This window comes from Octopus sinensis, linkage group LG1 (genome assembly GCF_006345805.1).
Source record: "Octopus sinensis linkage group LG1, ASM634580v1, whole genome shotgun sequence".
In the NCBI taxonomy this organism is placed as follows: Eukaryota; Metazoa; Mollusca; class Cephalopoda; order Octopoda; family Octopodidae; genus Octopus; species Octopus sinensis.
The window spans coordinates 95,946,235-95,973,734 of record NC_042997.1 but is presented as its reverse complement, the minus strand read 5'-3'; the positions used below and the strand labels follow the sequence as shown (position 1 = coordinate 95,973,734).

At 36.2% G+C, this 27,500-nt stretch overlaps 1 protein-coding gene across 3 annotated transcripts in view; it reads left to right on the top strand.

Moving 5' to 3' along the window:
* The window catches only part of LOC115218117 (corticotropin-releasing factor receptor 2-like), a 430,528-nt gene that overhangs the window by 380,187 nt on the left and 22,841 nt on the right, over nt 1-27,500 (top strand). For all 3 annotated transcript variants that reach the window (XM_036503119.1, XM_036503118.1, XM_036503122.1), the window contains 2 exons: nt 19,792-19,877; nt 21,141-21,276. In XM_036503119.1, the coding sequence (XP_036359012.1) occupies nt 19,792-19,877; nt 21,141-21,276 (222 nt within the window). The remainder of the gene's footprint in view (nt 1-19,791; nt 19,878-21,140; nt 21,277-27,500) is intronic.

The window sequence follows — 27,500 nt, the reverse complement described above, 5'->3', positions numbered from 1 at the left end:
TTTAGAATGGAAGAGAGATAAGGAACAGAAATAAATATACAAACTATAAAAGTCATCACTTTCGATATATATATATATATATATATATATATATATATATATGAATATGAGAGTGGGTTTTAGTTTTTGTGTACCTTATAAGTTTCTCGACATAAATATGAAATTCTATTATTCATTCTGTTTTAGTATATTAATAGCATATTTATTTGTCCTCTTCTGTAATTAATCACCTGAACAATGCTCTTTCTAAAATGTTTGCGACAGGCTGTAGTAATTAACATACGTTGATAATTAGCGACAAGTGGAGTTAATTATCATTATTGCATTAGATCTGCTAATGAGTCCATCGTTCTGTGAAGATGACTTCAAAACGCCAGCATAATGAAAATGGATAAACAAGCAACAAATTTTCGGTAAACATAAATTACACATTCTTTAGCAAATTTGATGGTGCTGATTCTGAAAATGACCTTAGCTTTTCATGGTTAGCTACAGTTTTTGCTCTACTGAAATTGCTCATTTTTGTGAAAAAGATCAATTTACGATCTTGGCTGATCGGCAAATTTACTTTAAAAAGGTAGTAGAAATCCATATATTTTCAGGTAGGCCGAGCAATTTATGTCAGCCTCCTGAAATAAACTATTTTTATTACAAAAACAGCGTTTTTGAATCTGTACTATTAAAATAGAAGCACCGAAGTTTTCCAGTTTGTTACCAAAATTCAAATTAAGTGATAAACTTTATCAGAAATACACTTTAGTAAACCTGATAATTAAGGTAAAATCAAAAATATAAAATCCTAAAATCTTCTGTTTGATATTCATGAATATATCCCATCACGTTTATCCCTTCAATAGAGAAGGAAACCAAGCACATTAAGAGCTTTTGTTTTAACAGTTGGAAAAATACCTCCAACTAAAGCCATCCCAATTGAAATCACCTATTCTATCGATTGTACATGATGAACACATTGAAAATGGTTTCACCATAACATCTGTCCTCCACGCGGGATTACGAAGATACAAAGGAGAATCATCGTAACGACTCTTTCTGTCTTTTGCTACTGACAGTTTTACGAGTCTTTCCGTAGGGCATTAGGAAAGACGTTTTGAAGGTCGGGAACTGGCGGTCCCGACCTGCATTGATAGCCCACATTGGCCTCCGCAGGTAGCTGCGGAGGTCATTGAGGAGAATTGCTTTTGTAAGATAATGCAGGCCTTTTGGAAGGAGGAATTCAATTACATCTTTTCTGGGTCTCCGACTTGTTACTGCGGGATTGCCTGCGGACGGCGACAGATTTGATCGGGGAAGTGGAGTAAGAGGTCTTGGCGCCTCGATTGAATTAGAACTTTTTGACTACTGTAAGAGGTTCATTACTTCACTTGTGTTTAAATATTTAAAATGGACAAAATATGACAAGAAAGAACAGTGTTCTCGGGGGGCATTGATCAGCGGGCGTCCTTTGCTTCTCTTATCAATATCATTATTTTGTTCATCAGTCATTTCATTTATGTTGTCCAGCCCGCGTTTGCTTCTTGCATCCATCTCTGTAATGCATTTATGGAAAATTTATGAAATAATTAGGAAAGATCAAATTACCTAAATGTGAACACGTAAAGTGTAATATAAATGCTCAACCAACTACTGTTCTTTTTTAATCATAGAGATAGATATCAAATGACATAGCTTCAACGAATTAATACAAAAATGATCCCAACTTATTTTGCTATACATGCGGCGAGTTCACACCGAAAACCAACAGGAAACCGATATCTGACTTTTACAAGAAAGCTTATCGCGCTTACATTCACGCCGAGCTAGGTGATCAGGGCAAATCATGGACCCTTCACATTGTTTGAAAGACATGTTTTGAACACATGAGACAATGTAAGGTACCCGAAAATCGCTGAGATTCGCTATTCCTATGATCGGGCGTGAGCCAAAAAACCAGTCTGACGAATGTCACTTCTGCTCAGCGGGACTAGAACCAACGGAAACACAGATCTACCGACTATCCCAGTTTCCATTCCGCTATTTGACCAATACCGCATTCAGATAATTTGTTGAAAGTGATGAGTCTGATGCTCATTTAAATGAAAGACAGCGGAAATTATCCTTACTATGTTCTCGGAACCGTGCCAGTGCCATTTAACCAAAATGATCTGAATGATTTGGCTCAAGACTTAAATCTATGCAAAGAATCAGCAGAGATGTTGGCCTCTGGGCTCAACGAAATATATCTCTTAGCAAAAGACACAAAGGTAACATTCTATCGAAATAGGCATGCCGAATTTGAAGCATTTTTAAGAGAACACGGATCTTGTTCATTGGAATAACGTTGAGAGCGTTTTTCTTCGACTAGGCGTCCGCAGATACTATCCTGATGAATGGAGATTGTTCATTGATAGTTCAAAATGATGTTTGAAATGTGTTTTGCTTCATAATATCAACATGTATGCGCCAATACCTATAGGCCATTCAACAACACTGAAAGAAAAACATGATGCCATCAAACATGTTTTTTGGGGTTTTTTTTGCCTATGTGGGACAGTAGAGCAAAATAGGAGCACGGAAAAAGGAAAGATTGGCCACCCCAAGAGTTGAAGGTCATTGAAAAAAACGTTTTCAGTGCAGTGCTAGTTCCGAATGAAAAAAAATCATCTTCCCTTCCTTGCATATCAAATTGGGATTAATGAAACAGTTTGTAAAATCACTCGACAAAGAAATCAAATATTTTGAGTAGATATGTAAATCAATTCCAGGACTTAGCACCGAAAAACTCAAAGCAGAAATGTTTGACGGTTCTGATATTAGGTAACTCATTAAGGATGATGAATTTGTTGATTGAATAAATGACTTGGGATTACGCGCCTGGGCATCATTTATTGACGTGGTGAAAAACCTCTTAGGCAATCGCCGGGCCGAAAACCACAAGGAGTTAGTAGAAAAGTATACAGGAGATAGGCGCTAACATGAGTATTAAGGTTAATTTTTTACATAGCCATTTAGATAAATTTTCGAATAATTGTGGCGATGAGAGTGATGAGCATAGAGAACGATTCCATCAGGATATCAAAACAATGGAAGAGCGCTAGCAGGGTCGGTGGGACAAACGAATGATGGCTGACTACTGCTGGAGTATCAAAAGGGACTCAAATAACATTGAACATAACAGACAATCAAGAAAGAGAAAATTTTTACCATAGTTCTTGTACTCACGAATGTTTTATTTCATTTTCAAAAATGAGGCATTTCTGTACAGCAAAACCGGTAGCTAATTAAGACAAACCATGGTCATTTTCAGATTCAGCGCCCTCAAATTTGCTAAGAAAAGATGTTTGGTGTCTCGACACCATCTCAATTTTTTTTTTTTTTTTTGACCAGTGTTAGTGTTCAGCAGATATGATTTGAAAGTAGGCGTAAGATATAAATAAGAGATGAAGCAATCCCTTATACTTTAGACATAGCTTCATATTTATAACAAATATTCAAAAATTGTTTTATATCACGTTGGTATTTCGTCAATCTCGTATCATATAAAAGTGGGCATTCTCCATGCAATAGATAGAAACACGAACACAATGTTGAGGGAACAAATGAGAGAGAGAGAGAATACTATAGCCAGAGCGTGAAACGTGGGGATTGCAAATATGCAAATGATTAAAAAACAAGCAAAATTTCAACTGTAGAACAACTTTTGAAATCTCACACTGAGATTAAGCGGTTAAGCGAAAAAGGAAATGGACGACAGAGATGTGAATGGTCATAGGTCACGTGGTATTGGGAGGAGAAAGAAGGCATGGTGGAAGGCAGAGGGAGAGAGGCAAGAGAGAGAAATGAGTTGGAGACAAAAAGAAAGAGAAAGATAGAGGGTGGAAGGCAAAAGAGAGATAAAGACGGTAGACAGAAATAATGGGGTTTGTCCCCCCACCTTCGCTTGTCAATTGATGTTAGAGTGTTTACGTCTCGTAACTTAGCGGTTCGGTAAAGAGCCCGATAGTATAAGTACTAGGCTTATAAAGAATAAGTTCCAGGGTCGATGTGTTCGACTAAAGGCTCAATTAACTGAAGCAAATAAAAGGAAAAAAGGAAAAAAAGTATCTATGATATACGTATATGTGTGAGTGTAAATGAGTATGAGTGTGTATGTTTGTGCAATCCTGTGTGTGTATGCGTGTTGATATCTGTGTGTGTAATACCAATATCTAAAGTTTTCCGACAGAGATATAAAAATATATAATTGCTCCTGTTAATTATATTTACTTTATGTGTATTTTTTCTTTATTAGTGAATTAATTAATCTTTTGATCTTAAGTAGGCACTAAATATTATGAAACACTTCACTCTTACTTCAATAGCGTGGCAATTAGTGACCAGTGATGTCTCATCTCATTAATGATCTAAAGTAGCAATGAAGTAAACCAATATAAATCAGGGATGAACAGATGTAAATTGAAATTAAGCGTGGCTATAGGAAACGTTATGAAACCTAGTAAATTCAGAATCATTTATACATCACTGTGTGATTGAATCCATCACACGTTGCTGTTAAAAGACATTCTGCATTCAGTCTGCAACGAAACCGGCAAATTGTGCCTCAGCAAAACAACGACGGGGGTGCTATCCCATAGGCTGATTTTGAAGTAGAGTCACAAAGAAACAAATGATAAAATAGATACATCATGACCAGTCATAATGACAAAGTACAAATATTATATGAATGAACACTTATTCACATGTTTCAAACCTCTAGCACTTACGCATACACATATACATACATACATACATACATACATACATACATACATACATGCATACATACATACGTACATAACATGTTTGTACATGTATGTAAGCGTGTATAAATATATATATATATACATATATATAGGCATGTACATGTATGTCTATATATATGCATATATATATATTATTTATATTATTATATATAAATAATTTGGGAAAACAAATTTCCAAATCAATCAGGTGTAACCCTACAGCGTTATATGCATCTACATATCGTACTTTGGGGTCTTATTTATCGTATATTTATATATTTATCTATAAATATACAAAGTATCTGATTAAAGTTAATATTCAATTTTGGGAGATTAATCGATAAGCGGATATTCAATTCCAGATAATACAAAAATAACCTAATGAGTATATCTGACGGTAAACTCATGGTATCAGTTTGCACATCACGAAATAACACTTAAAGGATATAAACTAAATTGTCAGCTATGTACTTCATTAATTATAACATACTTTAGTCAATACTTATATTTATTAAATATGAAGGAACTACACGTGTTTCAGTATTGGAAGATTACAATATATATTCATATACACAATTGTATACCTATATATATATATATATATATATATATATATATATATATATATATACATATATAAATACATTTATGCAATCATTAGATTTACAATTATTCCATCTTCGCTTCAGGTTCTATTTCAAAATATTATATATCGAATTTTACATCCCTTTAAAATAAGTAATACAATTAAGCATTAAAGATTAAAAAAATACGAATTAGAAATTAAGAATATAAAACTAAGAATAAAAATTATACTTTGTAATATTAAGAATAAAAATTTATAAATTATACATTATAAATATGAATTAGTATGTTAGCCAGAGGGGAAGCAGATAAGAAAAAAATTGCCAATGTTCTGCGCCGTGAGGACCAAAGACTGGAGGTGTTTCGTGTTGCAAGACAGTGTTTGAGAGAGAATCGTGATGTGGTAGGAGAGAAGTGTGTTCGCATGGAAGATGGTTCACTTGCGCTAAATGAGGATGCGAAGAGAGAGGTTTGGAGATGCCACTATGAAAGGTTGCTGAATGAAGAAAATGAATGGGATAAAGAGAGTCTGCCGAATGTTGACCCAACAGAGGGACCAGCTATCCGAGTTGATAGTTCTGTGGTAGCTAAGGCAATTAGAAGCATGAAGACAGGGAAAGCCCCAGGCCCATCAGGAATCACTGCAGAGATGCTCAAAATGTCTGGTAGTGTCGGCTATAGCCTAGTCACCCATATAGTTAATCAGGTGATACACAAAGGGGTCATACCCAATGACTGGTGTAGCAGTATAATAGTCAACTGCTACAAAGGTAAAGGTGATGCCCTAGATACAAATAACTACAGAGGTATCAAGCTGTTGGACCAGGTGATGAAGGTTACGGAGAGGGTCATAGCCCAACTAATTAGAGAGAGAGTTAGTTTAGATGAGATGCAGTTTGGGTTTGTGCCAGGGAAAAGTACTACTGATGCTATATTCCTGGTAAGGCAGCTGCAGGAGAAATACCTAGCCAAAGATAAGCCCCTGTACCTGGCTTTTGTTGACATGGAGAAAGCCTTCGACAGGGTCCCCCGATCCCTTATCTGGTGGGCATGAGAAAACTAGGGATAGATGAATGGTTAGTGAGAGCTGTGCGGGCCATGTATAGGGACGCCGCTAGTAGGGTGAGGGTTGGAAATGAGTACAGTGAAGAATTCCGGGTAGAGGTAGGGGTCCACCAAGGCTCAGTACTCAGCCCCCTCCTATTTATCATAGTCCTCCAGGCAATAACGGAGGAATTCAAGACAGGATGCCCTTGGGAGCTCCTCTATGCTGATGACCTTGCTCTAATTGCTGAGTCGCTATCAGAACTGGAGGAGAAGTTTCAGGTGTGGAAACAAGGATTAGAATCGAAGGGCCTCAGAGTCAATCTAGCTAAAACCAAAGTCGTATCAGTAGGAAGGTAGACAAATCACAAACACCTTCAGGTAGATGGCCCTGCTCGATCTGTAGAAAAGGTGTAGGTAGAAACTCTATAAGATGCACCAAGTGTAAGCTATGGACACATAAGAGATGCAGCAATGTCAAAGGAAGGCTAACTAGGAAGATGGTTTTTGTATGTGGCAGATGCTCAGGAACAATAAACACTGAAAATGCTCTGAGACCAACTTCCGCCACTTTCCAGGGAGAAAAACTAGAAATAGTTGATAGTTTCCGTTACCTAGGTGACCAAGTCAGCAGCGGGGGTGGGTGTGCTGAAAGTGTAACTGCTAGAGTAAGAATAGCTTGGGCAAAGTTCAGAGAGCTCTTACCTCTGCTGGTGACAAAAGGCCTCTCGCACAGAGTGAAAGGCAGACTGTATGATGCGTGTGTACGAACAGCCATGCTACATGGCAGTGAAACATGGGCCGTGACTGCTGAGGATATGCGTAAGCTCGCTAGAAATGAAGCCAGTATGCTCCGATGGATGTGTAATGCCGGTACTCACACTCGGCAGATGGAGCCAGCCTACGTATGCATACCTTCCCTTCTTGGGACACAAAACTCTACTTGTGAAGACGTGTTGAGGCAAGTGAGGATCAGAATCGAAATCGATCAATGGAAATTGCGGATGTGCTACCAGTGCCGGTGGCATGTCGAAACTCTGCTTGTGAAGACCCATTGAGGCAAGTGAGGATCAGAATCGAAATCGATCAATGGAAATCGATCAATGGAAATTGCAGATGTGTTACCAGTGCCGGTGGCATGTAAGAGAACTTTCCGTTTCGCGACCGTTGCCAGCACCGCCCCGTTTCGTGTCCGTTGCCAGCCTCGCCTGGCCCTCGTGCCGGTGGCACATAAAAAGCACCATCCGTTCGTGGCCGTTTGCCAGCTCTGTCTGGCACCAGTGCGGGTGGCACGTAAAAAGCACCCACTACACTCACGGAGTGGTTGGCGTTAGGAAGGACATCCAGCCGTAGAAACACTGCCAGATTTGACTGGGCCTGATGAAGCCTTCTGGCTTCACAGACCCCAGTAGAACCGTCCAACCCATGCTAGCATGGAAAACGGACGCTAAATGATGATGATGATGATGATGATGATGATATATATATATCATGTAAAATCAAGTATATGTCAATAACAGAATCTGAGATATAAGATTAAACGTCAGAATAAAAATGTCTTGGTTTAAATTTGATATATAGCAAGAAAAATTCAAATGCATATCTTTTTTTTTGCTGGTACTAAAATGGTGAGTTAAGGAAGAAGATTGCAGAGAACTATTGGTATATATAGGTGATTAGTACCAAGGTGGGTAATTACACTATACATCGTTTTAATTTAAATTACCCTCTATTGTTATTTTCAGATTTACCTATATTGGGAGGTATATCTAATTTGTTATTATATAATTTTAGTAATATTTAATTCATATATTCATTTTATTTAAATTATTGCATTATTTATTTATCTATTTTTAAAAATCTATTTCATTATTTGTTTTTATATAGTCTATTCAAGTGCTTTAGAAATAAAATTATGTGGTTATTTAATTCAGGGGTTGGTGTTCAGTGCTTCATTTTACTCTTCATTCATCACGTGTGTTTAAAAATTTATCTCTAGACTGTAGTAGCTGCATAAATTCAGTTATGCATAATAAACACATTTTATTCCCAATATTATAAGAGTGGGGTCTACCTATTATATTCCAATTAATGGTGTCCTCTCTTTTTCTAGAATTTAATTCCCATATATATTTACTTAAGCCTGTAAACTTACTTAAATTGGGAATTTTAAGTGTCTGGTAGTGTTGAGATATTCTTTTTTTAAAATTTCATTAGCTATAGATCTAATATAAGCCTTATTTATAATTTTATTATTATTGTTCTTAGAGTTAACTATACATTTATAAACTACATTATCTATTTTACAATTATTTGAGACCTTACATTTAGTCTTATCACGACATGAACTTTGTTCTATATGTTGATTAAGTCTTCTATCGCTATCGGTTACATTATGACTAGTGCTATTATTTATTATGCTATCATAATAATTAATTTCTTATTATTTATAGAGGAGATGATATTGCCTGCATTCCGCGATTTTTAGTATCCCACTCTTATGGTTTCATTGGAAACTATATTTGAATAACTATTTTCCTTTTTAAAAAACATTTTTACTATTTTAAGTGTCTTCTTAATAATACTAGTCATAACTTGATCCCTGTACGGAATAATTAACCATATAATATATTTTTTTATTTTTATATTTTTTATATTATCATTATTAGTAGACATCATCGGTATTAAATTGTTATTCTTAGGTATATCATATCTCTTTATGTATACTTTATTACGTTTCTTACTATTGTTCATATACTCATTACCCTTATTACTATTATTATTATTATTATTATTATTATTATTATTATTATTATTATTATTATTATTATTATTATCATTATTATTATTATTATTATCATTATTATTATTATTATTATTATTATTATTATTATTATTATTATTATTATTATTATTATCATTATTAACAACTATATTATAGTTATCTTTATTTAGTTTGTTATATTGTCTTTTATTATTGTGTTTATCGAAACATTCGTTGAACCTGTTTGTGTTCATTTTAGAAGAGAAAACTAGGTAATAATTGAAGTAGATCATACATGGACCTGTGTTTGTTTATAATATGACAATATGAAGTGAGTTGCATGTGTTATTTTGCTTATTTATCGTTTCGTTGATTTTCTTTGACGCTTATCACCAAGCCGTGCGCGTGTCTCATAATCGTTTTCTGTTGCACGTCGTGCGTTTGATTGGTGTTCCTTCTCCGCCAGTCTTTGTAAGCGAGATTTGTTCATAATAAATATGAGTAAGTAATAATGAAATGAAATTCGGACGCTATCTCCCACTAATGCAAGGAAAAAAGGCATATTATATAGAACACTAGCTTAAGGAAATGAGAAATGTTTTTGATAAGCAATATCTGTAAGTTTTAATGAAATGAAAGTACAATTGATGTGAATATCAGGAAGTAATAGTGAAATGAATTGACAAATGCTGAATAGTGTCAATGTGTTTGCTGAAATTCCGAGGCTATATTACAGGAATGTAGGGCAAGGCAAGGCATTGTGTGGTTGTCTCTTTGTTGGTGTGTCGATGATTTTCGTTTCGCTGTGTATTTGTGTCTGTGTGCGCATGACTTTTCTGACTGATGGTATCTGCTTATATCAGAGAAATTTGTATATTTATATCTGAACGGAAAAGTTAGAAAAATAAGTTTATTTGAAACAAGAACGAATATATGTGTGTGTGTGTGTGTGTATATATATATATGTGTGTGTGTGTTTATCTGCCTGTGTATGTGTGTGTGCGTGCGTGTGTGTGCGTGCGTGTGTGTGCGTGCGTATATGTATTCTTTTAGAGAGTGAGAAAGAGAGAGACAGACAGATAACAAAATAGCAGCGCCATTTCTTTAGAGTTCTGCTCTATTGGTGGAAATGTACAAAACACTCACTCGACTAAATTCTTTTCACGTTTTACTTCTTTCTGTTATTAGATTTTGGTCATGCTGGGGCACCGCCTTGAATAATGTTTAGTTGAACGTATTGACCATAGAATGCTTTTCTTTTTTTACTTGTGGCAGTCATTAGAGAGAGGAAGAGAGAGGGAGAGAGAGAGGGAGAGAGAGGGGAGAGAGAGGGAGCGGGAGGGGAGAGAGAGAGGTAGAGAGTGGAGGGAGAGAGGGAGAGAGGGAGAGAGAGGGAGGGAGAGAGGGAGAGAGAGGGAGGGAGAGAGAGAGTGAGTAATTTGGCAGAACTTACCATCCTTGAATAAACAATTGAATAAATAAATATGATGTTGTGGTTGTCAGTGTCTTGAACGCTGACTATTCTCGCCACAGGACAATTTCCGGCCAATAGAAAGATAATAGAGAGAGGGGGAGAGTGGGATTGAAAGGTGTCGATTCTTTGAAAATGTTGGTGCTTTAGCTCTGGTCAGACCATAATCATCATTATCATCTCCATATTTAAAGTATGAAAGTTGACAAAACACTCACGCTTATAAATGAGATGTTTTTCCCTTATGTTTTGTGCGACAAACAGAAAAACAGAATCTCTCTTGTATATATATATATATATATATATATATGTGGATGATTTTATGTTCAATTGTATGTATGCATAGATGGATGGAGAAAGAAGGCGAAGTAGAAAAAAATCGGTAGAGATGATAACGAGAGACTGACATATGGTTAGAAACATACAAACGACATTAAAGGCTACGGATTTATGCGCAGCATATTTATCTTATGCAAAACTCTTTATTTTAGAAAACCGTCAATGGTCCAGTAAACAGCAAGATTTGAACCGATTGTTTGTATATTTATTCTTAAAAGTTTAGGCAGAGTCGAGTGAAAAGTATGTTGATTGCTATAATGTACGTCTTTGGGGAATAAACCTTCCCATTTACATCGACAGTGAGTTTAACGAAATCAACTCATTGGCACGCAGCACTCTGGAATATATTTGTTTCCTCAGGAAGCAGCTGGAAATCTGAGCCTAAAGGTTGTCGGTGATTTTGCTTATACTTTCAGCGAACGAACTTTTTACTGACGTGACACAGTATGTGGAAACATGTCTCTCAGAATGTCATGCACCAATGCCCACGTTGTTGTTATTGCGCCGTGCGTGTGTATGTGTTAGGATATATCTAAGTATATATGCATGTATACATTATGCTCTACTCCCAGTAGAGTCTTTGGGAGCTGTAATCTTGTTATGCAAACCAAAGTGATGGTGTACATTGTCATACTTTTGTCTACCCGGATGTATAGGTGTGAGACATGTATACTTTACCACAATAACCTGAAAGAGCTTGAACAATTGCATTAAAATATACTCCACGTAATCTTGAACGTTGAATGGCCAAGCTAAGTTACCAACGTTGAAGTAATAAAGAGAGCGGAAAAATTAGTAAGGAGGCCACAGTTATCAAGCACCGCAGATGGACAGGCCACATTGCTCGCATGGGGAAGAAATAGGCTCCGAATGATATAACTATTTGGGGAACTGAACACTGAGAGACGCCATCGTGGACGCCCTTCGCGAAGCTACAAAGGCCAATTCAAAGAAATTCTTGAAAGTAGACCAAAATTACTTGGAAATGATAGCCAACCAACGCATTCCTTGGCGTAATGTAATAGTAGTAGGGACATCACGTTATGAAGAAAAGAGAACAGCTAGAATGAAGGAGTGGCTGTGTGGTAAGTAGCTTGCTAACCAACCACATGCTTCCGGGTTCAGTCCCACTGCGTGGCATCTTGGGCAAGTGTCTTCTGCTATAGCCCCGGGCCGACCAAAGCCTTGTGAGTGGATTTAGTAGACGGAAACTGAAAGAAGCCCGTCGTATATATATATATATATATATATATATATATATATGCGTGTGTGTGTTTGTGTGTCTGTGTTTGTCCCCTAGCATTGCTTGACAACCGATGCTGGTGTGTTTATGTCCCCGTTACTTAGCGGTTCGGCAAAAGAGACCGATAGAATAAGTACTGGGCTTACAAAAGAATAAGCCCCGGGGTCGAGTTGCTCGATTAAAGGTGGTGCTCCAGCATGGCCGCAGTCAAATGACTGAAACAAGTAAAAGAGTAAAGAGAGAGAGGAAAGACAGAGCCACCAACCCCAACCAGCACCTATAATACAATGCGATTCTTGCAATATGTTGCTTAGGAAAAGGATTATTAGCCATCATAAACTCATCTTTCCCTACTGCACAAATAGACAGCCCTTCCCCACTTCCTGACCAGTCAAGTTGTTTTGTTTTTCTTTGTTTCTCGACTTCAATGATTCTGATTTTATCTTCCAAATCGAGAAGGGCGGCCGCGACAATCAAGCAAGCGTTCATTTCTGGTGGTATCGCCAGTATTATTATTTTGGCCATATGCCGTTCCAATATGATCGAACTAGGACAAGTTCGCTGTTTCTCAGCTGGACTTTTGAGGGCCGTTTTGCTACATCTTCTGTAGCAAATTTAAATTTCATTATGCCATATTTCTTACCCCTCGACAGATAAGTCACGTCTTTCCAAATGAGTTGCAAGCAATTTTCAACTACTTGCTTTGTGGCAGTTTGTAAACGTTTATCTTTTCATGATATAGTTTTGTACACTATGTATTTCTTTACTGCCCATAAGGGGCTAAACATAGAAGGGACAAACAAGAACAGACAAAGGGATTAAGTCGATTACATCGACCCCAGTGGGAAACTGGTACTTTATTTAACGACCCCGAAAGGATGAAAGGCAAAGTCGACCTCGGCGGAATTTGAACTCCGAACGTATCGGCAGACGAAATACGGCTACGCATTTCGCCCGGCGTGCTAACGTTTCTGCCAGCTCGCCATGTTTGTTTTCTCTATAATATCTGTTGATACGTTTATCGAAACGCATCATTCGCTTTTACTTTTTAAAATGTTTCTGTAGCCATTGCGAGGTTCTACAGACATCTATTAATTCATTGCTTGGTTTTGCTATTAAAGCAAAACTTCGTCTGTTTAATGCATTGGGTTGTTGTTGTTGGATGGCCAATGTGTTAGTGTTTCTTGTGGTAGTTGGAGGGCTTGGATCCACCGGTGTTGCAAAGCAGGCAGCACCCATTATCTGAATTTCCTTGCTCTTTTTCTCTTCATTCTCGCAGTTTTTTTTCTTTCTTTTCCTTATTTTGCTGTGTTGCACGCGGTAGGAAAGCTTTTGTCGTCCCACTCTCTGCCTTTTAAGGCGCGGAGTGGGCGGATAAAATTAATTTTAAATATTTGCGGGGAAGGGAAGTCGAAAAGAAAGGAAGAGCTGACACTCTTCTCCAAGGACATTGTTACCAATTTAAAAATCGAAAAATGAAAAGCTGGAGATTTTAAGTTGAAAATTTGCCCCAAAAGGGGAAAAGTCCCGCCTAGAGCCCAGTCGGTCTGGCCATAGAAATGTCATAAACATTTTTCAGATACGGCAATGTTATTGCACAAAATCTTATAACTCACGAGAACACGTCCTTCCTCTTTGAAATCCACGAGCAGTGTTCCGTGTAATAATAAAAAAAATAAATAAATAATAATAATAATAATAATAATAATAATAATAATAATAATAATATATAACAAACATTGATGATCAATACTTTTACCTTATATTTCAATAATTCATGGCTAGTTCCGTTTCTGCAGAAAAAATTCGGGAAAATAGTATTGAGGTAACTTCTGTTTCAATACTATGCGTTTATAGACATATCTCCGATAAATTTCCAGAGGAGGTCCTGAATTTGAAATATTGATATACATTAATCATTTTCGACTATCATTTCCTGAATCGCTTTCTCTTTATAATTCAATAATTAGTATATATGTATAAATCGCTGCCTACCAGCAAAAACACAATATTTATACGTTAAGTATATGTGGCCGATAATACTTATATTGGCGCGCACGCGCGCGCGCGCGCGTGCGTGTGTGCGTGTGCATGTAGCCATGAGTGTATGTATGCACACCTCTACCTATATATGTATGGATTCGTACTCTAAGCCATTGGGCTAACTCAGTGCCGCTATCACCACAACATTTACTATATTAATGCTACTACAATCAGTACTATGTCTTGCAAACATGAAAATATTTACGACAAACACATATATATACTCGCACACACTGATATATGTCTGCGTGTGTTTATACATAATTATATATCCACATAAATATATCCATATTTTATATATATTATGCATAATTTGTATACATGTCTGTGTGTGCATGTATGTATCTATGTATGTATGTTTCTATTTATCTGTCTGTTTGTCTATCTATATATCTCTCTATATATCTATCTATTTATCTATCTATCTATCTATGTATCTATCTATCTATCTATCTATCTATCTATCTATCTATCTATCTATCTGTGAATGTAGCAAGAATGGCACGTATGAATGACGAAGCCACCTTGAGCATAGTCCTATGAACCCAGAAATCGAAAACAGAGAGTTGCTTATTTGCAAAAAAAAAAAAAAAAAAAAAAAAGAAATATAAAATGTGACTTCATTGACCGAGGTTACCGTGGTCTTTTCTGCAGGCTTTTCTTTCCACGGGTAAACCTCACCTGTCCTCCCTTTACACTTCATATTGACATTTCTGTGATAACGATCCCTATTGATCATTTTTTTTTCCTCTCCCCCCTTTTTTTTTTTTTTTTTTTTTTAACCCCCCTTATTTTTGTCCTCTTTCTCTCCTTTTACGATCCCTTTTGATCGAACCTCCCCCTTCCTTTTTTTTTTTTTTTTTTTTTTTTTAATACCTTCAAAAGAAAAGCTCTACCTTGTAATTTGTTCTATCTGTGTGCAGCCCTGTGTGGCTAATAAAGAAACATATCTATCTGTCTATCTATCAATCTCTCTCTCTCTCTCTCTCTCTCTATATATATATATATATATAATATATATATATATATATATATATATATATATATATATATATTTATAATGAGGGTGAAAAATTTGATATTAATTTAATAATACCCTCAATTTAACACCAAGTGGCTTAGCACATAAAAACCAAGGGAGAAAATACAAATTTATACATAAATATTAGAGAGCGACCACTATGTGGTTCACTCTAGTGCTAAAAATAGATCTGCTAATGGTATAGCCTCTAAAAGTTGTTTCCAAGAAGAAATACCACTACATTTAACGTAAGGTAAGTGAAACACGACGTAAAAATAAATTAACCCTGAACAATTGTTTCATTATTAATATAATATGCAATTTTACTTGCATAACATCCATAAATTTTCAGCAGAGGTTTATTAAATCGCGGGGAAATCTTATCTTCCAAGTCGAGAAGGGCGGCCGCGACAATCAAGCAAGCGTTCATTTCTGGTGGTATCGCCGGTATTATTATTTTGGCCATATGCCGTTCCAGTATGACCGAACTAGGACAAGTTCGCTGTTTCTCAGCTGGACTTTTGAGGGCCGTTTTGCTACATCTTCTGTAACAAATTTAACTTTCATTATGCTATATTTATTACCCCTCGACAGATAAGTCACGTCTTTCCAAATATATTTAAGTATACTGCAGTAAATATTTTATGCAGTATTCGTTTCCAGTAAGTCTTATCGCTCTTTTGGCGGGGAAATTTGAATCATAACTACGAATACAATCGATTAAACCGCACGTGTATTTGACGCTCGCTGCGATTTAATAAATTGTATTTAAGACAAACCTCTGCTGAAGATTTATGGATGTTATGCAAGTAAAATTGCATATTACATTAATAATGAAACAATTGTTCAGGGTTAATCTATTTTTCGTTGTGTTTCACCTACCTTACGTTAAATGTAGTGGTATTTCTTCTTAGAAACAACTTTTAGTGGCTATACCATTAGCGGATCTATTTTTAGCACTAGAGTGAACCACATATTTATGTATATATATATATATATATATATATATATATATAATATAAATTTATCTATCTGTCTGTCTATATATCTATATATATATATTATCATTTTTTCGAATTTGTTTGAACGTGTATAGAATAATATATCAGTTGAATAAAAGTTAAAACATAGTCTTGTTTTCACGATGTTTATTATGTTATTTTATTTCTTTGATGTGTACGTGAATGCATTACAAGTTTGCTCGTGAATAAGGCCAATGGACGCCGGATTCAAATTCTAATAGCAACATTTCATTCGTCATGGCCCGTTACAAAACGGGGTCCATTGTCATAAGGAACCTGCTACCACACGTGGCCTGTTGCGCCTAGGATTGAACTCTTGATTCATTGCTTTCACTATTTTGATCTTGCCGTTGCATTGCCTGTCTACAACTTTTCTGGCTCGTTGTCTTAATGTGTCAACTATACTTCAAACATGGTACCCCTTTGTGCAGCTATACCCGCTGAGCTGTTTGCATTTTGGAGGGGTCTGTCCTTTCTTTTTATTGGCGCAGGATACAGCGTAAAATAAGTCTTCCGGGGATATGCGTTACATGCACCGGGTTGTTTGTTTGGCCACTGTTACATACACAAAGTTTTATGCCAAGGGCGTCTTTGAAGATGGAAGCTTAAATCTTTTCAGTGCAAAATCAAAAACAAAATAAAAAGAAACAGCAGAACCCAACATTGCCCTTTTGTCGAGTTGCTGGCATTCAGACTGTCGATACGAGCTTGAGGTGTGTTGAGTGTTTTCTTGTGAAAAAGTATCTTGATATCGTTGACGAAGTACACGAAGAATGTAGAAGAAAAGGTGGTTCTTTGGAGAAAACTGAAGAGGAAGCGCAAGAAGCGCCACGTGATAACTACGAAGTGGAGGAAGAAGAACAAAAGAACAGTGTAACCGGTGAGGTGGCAGGTAAGGCGAATGCAGAGGAAGCGGAGGAAGACGAAGAGAAACAAAACGGTAAGAAGGAAGAGGATTGAGATGAAAGGGTGGAAGGAGAAAATGCAGAGGAGATCGATGGTAAAGGTTCAATGATGCTGAATGGAGAGGACGATTTCACGGAGTGGAACGAAGTTATCGTATCGTAATGAAGTGGTGACGAATATGATGCAAGCTGTGACAGTGAGGGTACATCGATGGGTGAGGACGGCGTTGAAAGTAAAATAGTCAGCAGCCCTTTGAAGAACAACAATATCAGGATATAATTTTAACAGATATATTTACCAAATTACATAAAAATATCTTGACATATAACAGAGTTAATTTTTTCAATAAAATCGCCATTGGCCTCAACCACGGTCTCCTGACGAATTCGGAATTTCCTGCAGCTCTTACAGACAGTCACCTTGTTTAAGTTGGTCATAATCCTTGCCTTTAGTTAATTTTTGGTGTTACAAGGAGATTTTTGGCCTCTCGCTCAAATGCGCCCCACACATAATAATCAAAGGGGCTGCTGTCTGGGGAGTTAGATGGCCAGATGTTAGGGGTGATGTGGTCGCAGAAATTGTCTTGACAGTCATGGCCGAGTTCTCTTGCTTGTGTGGCATGGTGCAGAGTTCAGCTGCCAGACACATGGCCTTCCAGCAACCACCTTTGTGACCAAGGGCAGCACTACCTCCTCGAGGAACTTGATGTAGACTTCCGTGTAGTCTCTGAGGCTGTGTTGAAGGATGAATGGAGGCATAACATCACCATCACTAGTGATAACTCCAAACACCACGGTGACTAGATGTTTGATTTTTATCACTTTCGGTACATGACCTCAGATTGCACAGTCCTCAGATTGAAACCTAACAACTCTTAAGTGTTCGTATTGGACCTTCCGGCGAATGCCAAACAGTATAGCATGTCGTTTCCAAATTTCTAGCAGAGTGAAGGGCGTTGTTTTTTAACTGACCCTATTATAATCTGTAGTCGACAAAATCAAAGACAAAGAACGTGCATGCACAAAATAAAATAAATATTAAATCGCGACAATTTACACACCGCACCCTATATATATATATATATATATATATATATATATATATATATGTGTGTGTGTGTGTGTGTTGTGTGTGTGTGTGTATGTGTGTGTGTGTGTGTGGTGTGTGTGTGTGTGTTTTTGTGTGTGTGTGTGTGTGTGTGTGTGTTGTGTGTGTGTGTACACGTATAATAAATATATAGGGTAGCGAATTTTGGAAAATTTTCACAACCAGTGGCCTAGCATGTATAAAACGCCAATAGACAACATATATTCTCCATATAAAATTAGTGTACATTTAATCACAATTAAGGCGACCCTTAACCGACAACTTTACGCGCCAGAAGGAGCAGTCAAAAGGATCAAAATCACATTTAAGTGCAATTTCGAAGGGAATGAAAAATAAAAACATTTATCTTAATTTTTTTACAGTCATATCTAGGTTCCAAACTCTAATTAGCAAATAAAATAATTTGCTAAGCGGGGTTTTCATCAGTTGCTACGTGCTTGCGAAGTGAATTTGAGAAATTATAATTTATAATGAAGAGACGTGTTATTCTGTCTCTAAATTTTATGTTAATGTTTTGGCATAGTCACTGATGAGAACTCCGCCTAGCAAATTATTTTATTTAGTAATTAGAGTTTGAATCCTAGGTTTGGCTGTAAAAAACAAGGTAAAACTTTTTAATTTTCATTCCCTTCCAAATTGCTCTTAAATGTGGTTTTGATCGTTTTTGACTGCCTCTTCTAGCGTGTAAGGCTGCCTGTTAAGGGTCGCCTCTTTAGTGTTTAAATGTGATGATGATGGCAATCCCTCAAGGTCGAGGATGATGGTCTTCGCGCAAATTTACTGGTGAGTCCGTAGGTGACCGATAAGACCAATTCTTGCTTGAAAAGATCGGTCGCAGTGCGGACATCTAGTGCCGGAAGGGAGAGTCGCACGTGGTTGTTGTTGGCGCTCCTTCCGTCGTCGTCTTTTCTCCTCCAGCTCTGCAGACCTCTTCGACTCGAAAGTCGCCGTTCCCTCATGGATGGTGGTTTTCCAGAGTGGTCTGTTTTTTGCCGTTTCCTCCCTGTTAGTGAAGTCGATGTCACACTTTTTGAGGTTCGTTTTCAGGGAGTCCTTGTAGTGTTTCTTCTGGCCTCCTTTTGTACGCTTGTCGTCTTTGAGTTGGGAGTAGATCTGTTTGGGAAGTCGTTCGTCAGTCATTCTAACCACATGGCCGCTCCATCTTAGTTGGCCTTTGATCACATACACTAATCATTTATATATATATATATATATGTATAAATTTCTGTTCATTATATTTTCTGACACACACATGCACAAATGGATATATATACTTCTGTCTGTGTTTTTAGAGTTATATTGAAATCGCAATATTGTTCATTATTTCATACATTTTCTAACACGCAAATATATTTTTGAAAACTTTATAATTTGCATATTAATGCTATATTTATGGGTTTTTTTCCTGACACGTCTCACAATTCAATGTTAAAATCTTATTTAAATATTTTCTCTCCTTCATTCACAGACTAACCTCATTTTTCTGATCAACATTATATTTGTTCTAGTAACAAAACTGCGGGCTCATAATACCATGGAAAGTGCACAAATAAGGTTAGTTTGATATGATGATATTAAAATTTGTTGCATATTAATAGTAACGCATTTAATGTATGCTTGCTGCTGTTTAATTGGTGGCGTCTGGCTTTCAAATGTTTGATGTAGTGGAAGTTGCTGATAACAAGTACGGAAAAATATTTGTCGTTGGCATGGAAGTGTGGTTCATATTTTAGTCACTTAAGCGTGTGGTTTCTTCTGAGTTTTTCTGCCTCATTTATATCGCACGACGGAACACGTCTTCTGCTATAGATCTGGATGTACCAATGGGATTGAAGGGGTGTTTTGGACAATAATAAAGGGGATGCCCACATTACACAAGCGCGCGCGCACACACACACATAAACTTATGCGTGTGCGTGTATGTCTCTCTCTCTATATATGCATGTATATGTTTACGCGTGTATATATATATATATATATAATATAATATGTATGTATGTGTGTGTGTGTGTGTGTGTGTGTGTCTGTGTCTGTCTGTCTTGGGATTTTTGTTTTGTCTCTCTACACTGACATCCCGCGCTGGTTGGATTGCGTCAGCATAACTACCAATTCGGCAAAAATGCAAAGGATTGAATACATACTAGACTAAAACATGTGCTGAGATCAGTTACTAATTCGAAAACCTGCTAGAAGAGCATTTCTGAAATTGATCTCTCTACTTTGAAGTCCAAAAATTAAGCATTGTAGGATATTATCATAATTATTATTGAGAGTGGTTAAGGCAGCGAGTTAGTAGAATCGTTATCTATGTTTCAAACTAATTAGCAAATAAAATAATTTGCTACGCCAAAACATATTTTCATTTGCTGCCGACTGAAACCGTGCTTGCGAAGTGAATTTGTAGCCAGCAGGAGATGATGTCTACCGGAGCTAAACAACATATATATAATGATGAGACACGTGCTATTCTGCCTCTAAATTATGTAGTAATGTTTTGGCGTAGCCACTGATGAGAACTCCGCCTAGCAGAAAGAATTATTAAGAGTAGTTGGTAACAGCTATGTATCAACTTAGTCTTTGTTTACATACTTTTTAGGTGAAAACACATGGGAAGTTTTAGTTAAACCGACAAATTTTAATGAAATACGCGCCAATCATTTACTAGATTCCATATAATCGAATATTTCTTTAACACTTTACCCTAAAATATTATCACTTAAGCTTATATTAGAATCGTTTATCATTGAATATTTTGATATTGTTGTTGTCCTCTTTGAAATTGCTATTTTGCTAATATTTGTTTTCTCTTTTATGCAGGAAAGCCATTCGGGCAACTATCGTATTATTTCCTCTGCTAGGAATTACAAATCTGTTATTTTTCGCTGAACCAGGTATTGAGGGCACGTGGAAATCAGTCTACCACATCGCAAATGCAGTCCTTCAGTCATCTCAGGTATTACATAAATAGTTTCCCCTTTACCATACAAACGTTCTCATACATTACGGTAAAATATTTCTTGATTTCTGCTCGCATAAATATGCTCTGTGTGTGTATGAGCGTGTGTGTATATGTGTGTATGTGTGTGCATGTGTGCGTATTTGTGTGTGTGTGATTGCAGGTGTGTGTGTACGAGTGCAGGCGTGCGTATGTGTTCCTATGTATGTATATGCATGTATTTTACCACAAAACATATGCTGTTTTTCAGATATCTTTGGCATTCATACAATATATCTGCAACATATAGACTTCAATACTTACTCGCTTATTTGCCTACAATCATTCATGCACACACATACACACACATACAAATACATACGCAACGTACACATGCATACGTACACAAAGATACATATATAAATTAATGTTTATATTTATACCAAATTAAAATCAATTTTGAATTAAACTGTCGGATTATTCAATACTTTTTGCATAGTATATATGTATTATTCTGTCGTAGGAAGTATGATGACAGTAATTTCAATGATTAGAGTAGCAGGCCGTAACTTCAAAATTACTGTTGCCAATCTTCTTGTAATAGTATAAAATGTATGAGTGTGAGGGGAAAGAGAGAGAGGTAGAGAAAAAGAGAGTGAGAGAGAGAGAGAAGGGGAGAGAGAAAGAGACAGGGAGAAAGAGAGAGAGAAGAGCTACAAATATGAAAATATTTTAACAAGGAAGGAGTATGAATCGGGGTGAATGTGTACATTTTAAGTTTCTGCAGTATAATACTAATGTATATATATATATATATATATATGTGTGTGTGTGTGTGTGTGTGTGTGTGTGTGTGGTGCGTGTGCGTGCGTGCGTGTGTGTGTATGTATATAAACATTGGAATCATCATACATATAAACTGCGGGAGGATTGCGTAAAAGCATCAGACTTGTTTAAAGATGTTGTATGAGATGTTTTCATTGCTTGGAACAATTAGTAGCTCATAAAATATATACTGTGTTAATCAAATAATATTTATGGAGTACCATTTTTTTTTTAATCTCACCATAACGGAAGAATACTTTATATATATATATATATATATATATATATACATATATATATATATATATATATATATATATATATATTGTACTGGGTGGCGATGCTAACCTCCTCTGTTCAGAAATATGAGGACACAGATCGTGTGTCGTGTAGCCAGCAGGAGATGATGTCTACCGGGGCTAAACAACACTAGCATTTGCCCCAAAATGGAACTGTCACATTAGGTTGGCAGAAACCGATCACGTTAATGTACTGCTACTGAATATCTCTTGTTGAGAGATTTAGGAACAACACTGTTTCTATTTTATTGGTTGAGTATATGTTTTCGAACATGTGTTTAGCAGTACCATCGCAACCGAAAAATAACCCCGAAACAGTACGGTCGACAGACACTGCCTTTTGCTGGGTGGGGGTGCCAACCTCCCCTGTTCGAAAATATAAGGATACAGATCGCGTGTCGTAAAGCCAGTTGTTGACGATGTCTCCGGGGACTAAACAACATTCGCATTCGTCCCAAAAGGGGACTACCACATTAGGTTGGAAAACACTCGTGAATTTAAAGTGCTGCTATGAATATCTCTCCTTGAAATATTTAGGAACATCAATGTTTCTATTTTATTTGATCAGTGATTGTGAGTCATTAGAAAATTATATATATATATATATATATATATATATATATATATAGGCATAAATACATACATGCCAGAAGGCATTATATATACATGCCAAACGCTAGGGGGACAATCAGTCATTTTACCCAAATATATACTAATCCCACCGAATGCAATTTTTCAAAGTAAGACATTTAAAATATAGGCCTGTATCACAGTGATTTCATACTTACGTAATCATCAGCATATAATAATAATTATTTTCGAAATTTTTTCTCTTATGAGGTTTTTATTGCTACGTATCTACCTGACAATTTCTTGTTAAGTTTTTCTTATTAAGTAGTTGTCCTAATTGCAAAATTTTTATATATATATATATATATATATATATATATATATATATAATATATATATATATATAAATAGATATATATATATGAATCTTCAAAGACAGTTCCTCCCATAAATTCTAAAATAATATTTAGGATTTATGGACAGTTAATGTTGCGAACAAAAAAATGACAGTGCAGACATACAGAAAACCGAACGAAAACAAACATGGAGGATAGTTTTCTAAATTCTGCCTATAATTAAACACTGCTTTGCGCCAGTGATTCGTATATAATATATATATATATATATATATATATAATATATATATATATATATATATCCTCATACATACATTCCTAAACATTTTTCTCTGCCATTAATATCTTTTGATCGATGTCTAAATAAGTTCGTTTTTACAAATACTTCTTATTCAATGTGTATTTTAACCTCGTAGAGTTTTTTTCACTTTTGTTAATAAGGTCTATTTCTTTAGAAATACGCATTTGACGCTTGAGTGAGCGAAAATCGAAATTTAGAATAAAATATTGTTCGAAATTATTTCTAGCCATGTAAAGAAGAAATACAATAGCTGGTGGAATGCAATCAACTAAATAGTTTAATTTATACGGATTGTTTTTATGGCAATGTGATAACCGAAATAAATACAAAAGCATTTTTCCGACGCTGTATGCCAATTTACCGTCCACTTGTCCATTAAAGCATCCATCCAACCAGGCAGTCAGCCAGCCAGTCAGCCATCCATCTACATATACATGCAGACTGCAATAGACACACAAGAGAGCAGGTAAGAGAAAAGTAGATGAGGCGAGGGGAGAGATTTCTCATCACATTTAGCTTTCACATTTCTTTATAGCTGTGGATGTCTCAAATAGACATAAACAAGAAATGTTGCATATAGAATATAGAATAAATATTTTAGGTGCAATTATTTAGTGATATATATGATTTAAAATTCTCTGTAAACTGTATTCCAACTCACTGACCTGCATAAAATTGACTACGTGAAAATATGAATATACTCGAGTCAATTAACATGGTGTACTAGAACATATTGTGATGAATAATATAAGAGTTGATAACTGATAAGAACCTAGCGTTTCTAAAATGCCGTAAGCGAACTATTTTTACTCAAATAACAATATGGCTGCTTTATGTGTCAGAATAGCAAGAAATTTTTTTATTGATTATATATTAAATACAATATATCGGTCGTACAGTGTTCCGATTTGTTGTTTCCCTTAAGACACCACTGGTCTCAATTAGATCAATGTTTATTTGTTTTTATCCTGGAGGCCCAGTTTTCACCAGAAAAAAATCTATTTGGTTAAGCCTTGGGTGATGTCAGCAACTTGTGTTTGGGAAGGCGAAAGGTGTTATTGCACAGCAGTTTAAAGTTAGGGTGAAAACATTGTGAAAACACAGAGAAACATTCTATCCAACAATGCAACAAATCTACAAATTTGCGCCTTTATATTCAGAAAAAAACTTGTAGTCTCTTACAGTCAAACAGAATATTTCAGAAAATTATTAAAGATTTGTATTGTTGCATGCATAAGTATTTACAATGCATATATAATAAAGATTCTCTTTGTGTTATATGCATCCATGAAGGCGCGTGGCTTAGTGGTTAGGGTATTAGACTCACAATCGTAAGTCGGGAGTTCAATTCCCGACGACGGATTGTTTCCTTGAGCAAGACACTTTATTTCACGTTGCTCCAGTTCACTCATCTGGGCAAAAATGAGTAGTACCTGTATTTCAAAGGGCCAGCCTTGTCATACTCTGTGTCACGCTGAATTTCCCTGAGAACTAGGTTAAAGGTACACATATCTGTGGAGTGCTCAGCCACTTGTACGTTCAAGTGCAAGCTGTTACGTTGATCATATCAGCTGAGACCCTCGTCGTCGTAATCAACGGAGTGCTCCTATATGCATCGTAGGTTAAGAATACATCGCTGTCGAAGCTGAAACATTGATGTGCAAACAGTATGCTGGCAGAGGAATAGTCTTATTTGGAATTGGTATATATTGATTCTGCTAGTAGCAACAAAATCCGCCTGAAAGATATCTGATAGTTTTAATGTTATAATTGGAATTTACAGAACCCTCAAACTATCGATGTATTCTGTGGCTCGCTGGTAGTTAGTACACACTATGAAGTCCTATTGAATGTTGTTGCGCAGGAGCCTAAATTACAACTAAAACGGCCCTGGCTAAATACTTTAAAGAAAATGAAAATTATCAAATATTATTGTCATTTATAAATACTTGTGTCTATTTTCCTTAATAGAAACAAAATTAACCGATATTCAGTAGACTATTTACATTCTTATCTAGGGAAATATATATCGGTCACTTACTTTCTGATTAGCAGTTAGTTACGTGTCCATATTCCATCAAAGATATTTCGCAGTAGAATATAGTAATCCTATTTAGATGCGAGAGAAACATGACTGAATATCTCGTATCAATAAATTACAAATAATGCGATGAAGCGTACGCATGTTACCAAACGATGAAAACCACGAAATAGTTATTAAATCGTGAAATATATGAATGCCATTCAAACATTGACGTCAGTAGTGAACATCACGTGACACAATAACGGCGCCTCATATCAATTGGCAAGAAAAAATTGGATCGTATTTAAGATATACTCCTGATTTTCTAAAAGCATAAGTGAAGTGAACTCAGCCCATGAAAAGCCACGTTCATTTTTTTCCGATAGTCTGAATTAAATATAAATTGTTAGGCTAAGCGATTCCACAAAAGTGCTAATAGGTAAAGTCTGAGGTTTATACAAGTCAGTCTGTCCTTACTCTCAGCCGAATTGATATTACTCACAGTGAGCACCACAGATGCTCCAAATCAGGGGAGAAATGCAACAGAAAAAAGCGCGATAAGAAACAATGCCACACTAAAACTGCCACATTAAAATTGCCAAGCTAAAATTACCATAGGACAAAAATTCTACAGAAAAATGTCATAGGTAAAAGTGCATCAAAATGTCCCAGGTAAAAGTGCCTCAAAATGTCACAGGAAAAAGTGGAGTCCATGTTTAACTTTTTTCCCAAATTGCAATAGACGTAGGAAATTTCAAATTTATATTCAGTCTACTAGCAAAATGTATCCATAAATTTTATCGTTATGAATCTGTACACTGTGTTACTAGGGTAACTGAACCAATTGTTCGTTCTTATGGAGGCCTGTACAGATGTCATTTTGTTTCCCCGACAGACTCTTTTGATTCGTTGTTCAACCATTTTTACTGTGGCATTTTCCCCCGTATCAGATATGATTGTACTCTAATTTGTTCCTCATTGCTTCATAAAGACAATATTTTTCGTGCAGTCACAATGTACCATTTCTAAGTAATTGATAAAGTTTCTCGCTGTAAACACATAGGTGTAAACACACCGAGCCGTTTCACAGCGCTCCTTACCAGACTGTTGGATGCATGCTTTTCAGAATTGTGATCTCTTCAGCAACAGAGACTCGACGTTGATAACTGTCACGAGGAGCGGGTCACTTTTGTGATATTTTTGTCCCCGTTCAAGGACTGGTTGCGTTTTTCAGCAGCTCAACGTGAATAAAAGACGGGGTGACAGCGATAAGCAGTTGAAATGTATCAATGTAAACTTGTTACCAGTTCAAATATAGTGTATGCTTTCTTACGGGTTTGAATATACCTCAAGCATATTTGATCTTGTAACACGTTAGATGTATATGAACCCAGCCAGTAACCCACATGTCTATTTGAGCGCAATATGTAGTTACCAAGAGGTCAGGACTCAACAGTTAGTGGTTGGTATGACTTTTATTCATGGTTAATATTACAAATGAGTAAGAACTTCATACAAATGTGGAATACATATCGCGTGCCAACTATCATGGATTTCATAAGGGGATGCACGTGCCTGTGTATGTATACATTTAGCTATACAGATGAAAATATATGTGTGCATGCATGTATGCATGTATCTCTCAATATATCTATCAATCTATCTATCTATCTATCTATCTATCTATCTATCTATCTATCTATCTATATCTATCTATCTATCTATCTATCTCTCTGTCTATCTGTCTGCCTGTCTGTCTGTATGTATGTCTGTCTGCCTGTCTGTCTGTCTGTTTGTCTATCTGTCTATATATCTATACTAGCAGTATCGCCCGGCGTTGCTCAGGTTTGTAAGGGAAATAACTATAT